We start from the raw sequence: 6000 nt of genomic DNA, 5'->3' as shown, positions 1-6000 counted from the left end.
GGTGAGTGAGTAAGTGAGTGAGGGTGAGTGAGTGAGTGAGGGTGAGTGAGTGAGTGAGGGTGAGTGAGTGAGTGAGGGTGAGTGAGTAAAGTGAGTGAGGGTGAGTGAGTGAGGGTGAGTGAGGGTGAGTGAGGGTGAGTAAGTAATTCAGTGAGGGTGAGTGAGTACGTGAGTGAGGGTGAGTGAGTGAGGGTGAGTGAGTAAGTGAGTGAGGGTGAGTGAGTGAGGGTGAGTGAGTGAGGGTGAGTGAGTGAGTGAGGGTGAGTGAGTAAGTGAGTGAGGGTGAGTGAGTGAGGGTGAGTGAGGGTGAGTGAGGGTGAGTAAGTAATTCAGTGAGGGTGAGTGAGTAAGTGAGTGAGGGTGAGTGAGTGAGGGTGAGTGTGGGTGGGTGAATGAGTGAGGGTGAGTGAGTGAGGGTGAGTGGGGGTGAGTGAGTGAGGGTGAGTAAGTGAGTGAGTGAGGGTGAGTGAGTGAAGTTAGGGTGTCAAGAGGGGAGGGGGAGGGGGGGTCAAGTGGCTAAGGGGGATCAAGAGCTTTCGGTCTGACGTCAGTCTCCATGGTAACCGCGGACGCGATGGCTGCCCACCTCAGTCACCCGGAAGGCGCCTCGCTCCCTGGCTGTCGGTGAGAGGACGCCTCGTCCCACGCCGCCTTTGTCTCTCCTTTGTCTCCCCTTTGTCTCCCCATTGTCTCCCCTTTGTCTCCCCTTTGTCTCCCCGTGTTCACGCTCAACACTCACTCACACTCATCCACTCACACTCACTCACACACACTCACACATACTCACTAACACACTAACACACACTCACACACACTCACACTCGCTCACTCACACTCATCCACTCACGCACTCACACTCATCCACTCTCACTCACTCACACTCACTCATCCACTCACTCACTCACACACACTCACTAACACACACTAACACACACTCACACACACTCACACTCGCTCACTCACACTCATCCACTCGCACACACTCACTCACACTCACTCACTCACACTCATCCACTCACACACACTCACTCACACTCATCCACTCACACACACTCACTCACATACACTCACTAACACACTCACTAACACACACTAACACACACTCACACACACTCACACACACTCATCCACTCATCCACTCACACTCACTCACACTCATCACACACACACACTCACTCACACACACTCATCCACTCACACTTACTCACACACACTCACTCACACTCATCCACTCACACTCATCCACTCACACTCACTCACACACACTCACTAACACACTCACTCACACTCACTCACACACACTCACTCACAGACACTCACTCACATACACTCACACACACTCACTCACACTCACAGACACTCACTCACAGACACTCACTCACACACACTCACTCACACTCACACACACTCACTCTCACTCACACACACTCACACACACTCACAACACTCACACACACTCACAACATCATCAGTCACACACACTCACTCATCCACTCACACACACTCACTCATCACTCACACACACTCACTCATCCACTCACACACACTCACTCATCCACACACTCACTCACACACTCACTCACACACACTCACACACAACACACACAAAGATAAAAAAAAATCCCCCGTATAGCCTTAACAGACTGTAGGGGCAAGTGCTGTTAGCGAGCACCTATGAAGGCCGGATCGGTACACGAGGGGGTGGGTGGCCAGCACCACGCCCGACCGCCTTTGTCTCCCCTAGTGGCAATGTTTACACACCGCACCAGGTACTCATTTGAGGCTGAGTCGACCTAGGGGAGGCCCGGGACCGGTTCAGATAATCGTCACTGGTGTTGGCCGTGAGCGGGAATCGAACCCGAGTCGCCAGGTTCATAGCGCAGCGTAGCGCTAACCGCTACACTACCGCTCCCCCTCGCCCACCCGCTCACCCGCCCACCCGCCCGCCCACCCGCTCACCCACTCGCCCACCCGCTCCCGCTCACCCACCCACCCACTCGCCCACTCACCCACCCACCCACTCGCCCACTCACCCACCCACCCACTCGCCCACTCACCCACCCACCCCACCCACTCACCCACCCACCCACTCACCCACCCACTCACCCACCCACTCACCAACTCACCAACCCACTCACCCACTCACTCACTCACCCACCCACTCACTCACCCACTCACCCACTCACCCACCCACCCACACACCCACTCACCCACCCACCCACACACCCACTCACCCACCCACTCACCCACCCGCCCACCCTCATCCACCCGCCCACCCTCACCCCTCTCTCTGCGTGTTCCCCCGCATGCTCCACGCTGGAACTCGCCCTCCCATCGTCTCGTCTCTCCCCAAGCGCTCACGACAACAACAACAACAAGGACCTCGTTCGGTGCTGTTCGTTACTGGCCGCTGGGCGTTTTTGGGCCTTAGGACCCTGTGCTCAGCAAGTGCATTGCATAAAGCACGCTGCTGCTACTGCTGCTGCTGTAGTCCAGTGGGTTCACGTGGCCCGCTATATCCACCACATTTGTTAACACTAACAATGATTTTGTTTGTGGAATCCAAAAACGCGGCGGTTCTTAAGGTGGGGTGCGAGATTCCCTTTCTGGGGGTGGTGTGTGCGCGAGACCTGGCCAGATTTTAGTTCGAAGGTAAGTCATCGAAAAGACAAGCGAAGCACGGTGCAAAGTAAGTCACAACTTTGTGTTTTTATTATTCAGTTTAACACGTAGGCTTTCGCGACCAATATTATTCATAATAAAGGTTTTTGGGTTAGATCGCGTTTATTTATAAATGTGTCGTAACCCTCCACCACCCGACACGGCCAATCAGCAAAAAAAGTGTCACGTTGACAAAAGACAAATAATTCACTACTTCAGCCCACCGGTGTGTTGAAGAGTTAATCCACATTTACAGTTTGAGTACGACGTTTCGCTGGTAAATACATCCAGCATCATCGGGCAATTCGCCAGAATGGTAAAGCCCTCGCTTGCTCCCGGTTTTTATATAGAGCAGCAGGGTGACGTCATCACTTAACTCATATCAGGTGCAGTGATTAGAGGCGGAGGGGGGGGGTATTGTAATTATATAATCGATTAGTAATCAGTCATTGGTTATGATTGGTAATGAGTTGTAGAGACGCTCGTACATCGGGCCAAAACAGTGTCAGATGGTGAGAGTCTAGTGAGAGAGATTAAACACGTTAAAAACGCACTACGACAGAATGGCTACAATAATACTCAAATTAACAGAGCACTGAATGCCAAATCACGATCGCAAAGCAATACTGCTGAAAGCGACCAGATTGTTAAAACAATAAAAATTCCATATATCTCAGGAGTAACTGACAAATTAGCCCGTGTTCTGCAAAAGCAAAACATTACAGTAAGATTTGGTACAGTACACAAAATTCAAAAACTAGTATCTTGCACTAAAGATGCATTACCTAAACTATCAACAGAAGGTGTATATCGGATTAATTGTTCATGTGGCAGCTGCTACATTGGGCAGACGGGACGTAACATCAGCATAAGACTAAAAGAACATCAGAGAAATATTAAATTATCTCAAACACAACTGTCGGCAGTGGCAGAACATGCTTGTCAACAAGGACACTCAATTGATTTTGACAATGTTGCAGTGGTGTGTAAAACTAATTATTACTGGCAAAGACTAATTAGAGAATCCATTGAAATTGAGAGGAACAAGAATAACTTTAATCGCTCTGACAGCTACCGGCTTAGTGCGGCCTGGAAGCGTATTATTAAATAATACACATTACATTTAAAGAATTATTAATCTACAACTCATTACCAATCATAACCAATGACTGATTACTAATCGATTATATAATTACAATACCCCCCCCCTCCGCCTCTAATCACTGCACCTGATGAGTTAAGTGATGACGTCACCCTGCTGCTCTATATAAAACCGGGAGCAAGCGAGGGCTTTACCATTCTGGCGAATTGCCCGATGATGCTGGATGTATTTACCAGCGAAACGTCGTACTCAAACTGTAAATGTGGATTCACTCTTCAACACACCGGTGGGCTAAAGTAGTGAATTATTTGTCTTTTGTCAACGTGACACTTTTTTTGCTGATTGGCCGTGTTGGGTGGTGGAGGGTTACGACACATTTATAAATAAACGCGATTCTAACCCAAAAACCTTTATTATGAATGTTTTTATTATTATCAACTTATTTATTAAGTTATTTATTAACGTTCTACTTTTGTGAAGGATTACGAAGCAAAGGGACCCGCAAAGGTTCCAGTAGGGGCGAAGAAACAGTGCGACACCAGGATGTGGAGGGACACAAACACGGCCCTGGGGGTTGGGGGTCTCAGCGTTGATATCCCACGGACGTCTCCCCCACCCCCTCCCCCCTCCCTCCCCACCCCCTCCCCACTCCTCCCCACCCCCTCCCCACTCCTCCCCACCCCCTCCCCACCCCTCCCCACCCCCCCTCCCCACCCCCTCCCCACTCCTCCCCCCACCCCCTCCCCACCCCCTCCCCACCCCCTCCCCACCCCCACCCCCTCCCCAGCCCCTCCCCACCCCCTCCCCACCCCCTCCCCACCCCCTCCCCACCCCCTCCCCACTCCTCCCCCCACCCCCTCCCTACTCCTCCCCCCACCCCCTCCCCACCCCCTCCCACCCCCTCCCCACCCCCCACCCCCTCCCCACCCCCTCCCCACCTTCTCCACTGCTACCGTAGCTGACCGAGCCCCTCCGAGCCCGGCACCCCGTGGGGGAGGAGGAGGAGGGGGAGGGGGATGGCGGCACCACGGACATCGCACCGTGGAGGGGACTCGAACCCGGCCACGGTGGGTGGGGGAGTCCTGGGGTGATGGTAGGGTGGGTGCAGGGAGTCAAGGTGTGAGCAGGGAGTCAAGGTGTGAGCAGGGAGTCAAGGTGTGAGCAGGGAGTCAAGGTGTGAGCAGGGAGTCTGAGTGTGTGCAGGGAGTCAAGGTGTGAGCAGGGAGTCAAGGTGTGAGCAGGGAGTCAAGGTGTGAGCAGGGAGTCAAGGTGTGAGCAGGGAGTCAAGATGTGAGCAGGGAGTCAAGGTGTGAGCAGGGAGTCAAGGTGGGAGCAGGGAGTCAAGGTGGGAGCAGGGAGTCAAGGTGTGAGCAGGGAGTCAAGGTGTGAGCAGGGAGTCTGAGTGTGTGCAGGGAGTCAAGGTGTGAGCAGGGAGTCAAAGTGTGAGCAGGGAGTCAAGGTGTGAGCAGGGAGTCAAGGTGTGAGCAGGGAGTCTGAGTGTGTGCAGGGAGTCAAGGTGGGAGCAGGGAGTCAAGGTGTGAGCAGGGAGTCAAGGTGTGAGCAGGGAGTCAAGGTGTGAGCAGGGGAGTCAAGGTGTGAGCAGGGAGTCAAGGTGTGTGCAGGGAGTCAAGGTGTGAGCAGGGAGTCAAGGTGTGAGCAGGGAGTCAAGGTGTGAGCAGGGAGTCAAGGTGGGAGCAGGGAGTCAAGGTGGGAGCAGGGAGTCAAGGTGTGAGCAGGGAGTCAAGGTGTGAGCAGGGAGTCTGAGTGTGTGCAGGGAGTCAAGGTGTGAGCAGGGAGTCAAAGTGTGAGCAGGGAGTCAAGGTGTGAGCAGGGAGTCAAGGTGTGAGCAGGGAGTCTGAGTGTGTGCAGGGAGTCAAGGTGGGAGCAGGGAGTCAAGGTGGGAGCAGAGTCAAGGTGTGAGCAGGGAGTCAAGGTTGTGAGCAGGGAGTCAAGGTGTGAGCAGGGAGTCAAGGTGTGTGCAGGGAGTCAAGGTGTGAGCAGGGAGTCAAGGTGTGAGCAGGGAGTCAAGGTGGGGAGCAGGGAGTCAAGGTGGGAGCAGGGAGTCCAAGGTGTGAGCAGGGAGTCAAGGTGTGAGCAGGGAGTCAAGGTGGGAGCAGGGAGTCTGAGTGTGAGCAGGGAGTCAAGGTGTGTGCAGGGAGTCAAGGTGTGAGCAGGGAGTCTGAGTGTGTGCAGGGAGTCAAGGTGTGAGCAGGGAGTCAAGGTGTGAGCAGGGAGTC

General features: G+C 53.6%; 1 protein-coding gene across 1 annotated transcript in view; it reads left to right on the top strand.

Moving 5' to 3' along the window:
- Positions 1 to 538: 538 nt before the first annotated feature.
- Positions 539 to 6000, top strand: part of RNF32 (ring finger protein 32) — a 38202-nt gene continuing 32740 nt past the window's right edge. The window contains exons 1-2 of the mRNA XM_032965324.2: positions 539 to 624; positions 4722 to 4830. Of these exons, the coding sequence (XP_032821215.2) occupies positions 4780 to 4830 (51 nt within the window). The 5' untranslated portion in view covers positions 539 to 624; positions 4722 to 4779. The remainder of the gene's footprint in view (positions 625 to 4721; positions 4831 to 6000) is intronic.

This window comes from Petromyzon marinus, chromosome 34 (genome assembly GCF_048934315.1).
Source record: "Petromyzon marinus isolate PM22_M1 ecotype Great Lakes invasive population chromosome 34, UKy_Petmar_22M1.pri1.0, whole genome shotgun sequence".
NCBI lineage: Eukaryota > Metazoa > Chordata > Hyperoartia > Petromyzontiformes > Petromyzontidae > Petromyzon > Petromyzon marinus.
The sequence above is the reverse complement of the archived record's forward strand: the minus strand, read 5'-3'. Positions and strand labels throughout refer to the sequence as shown.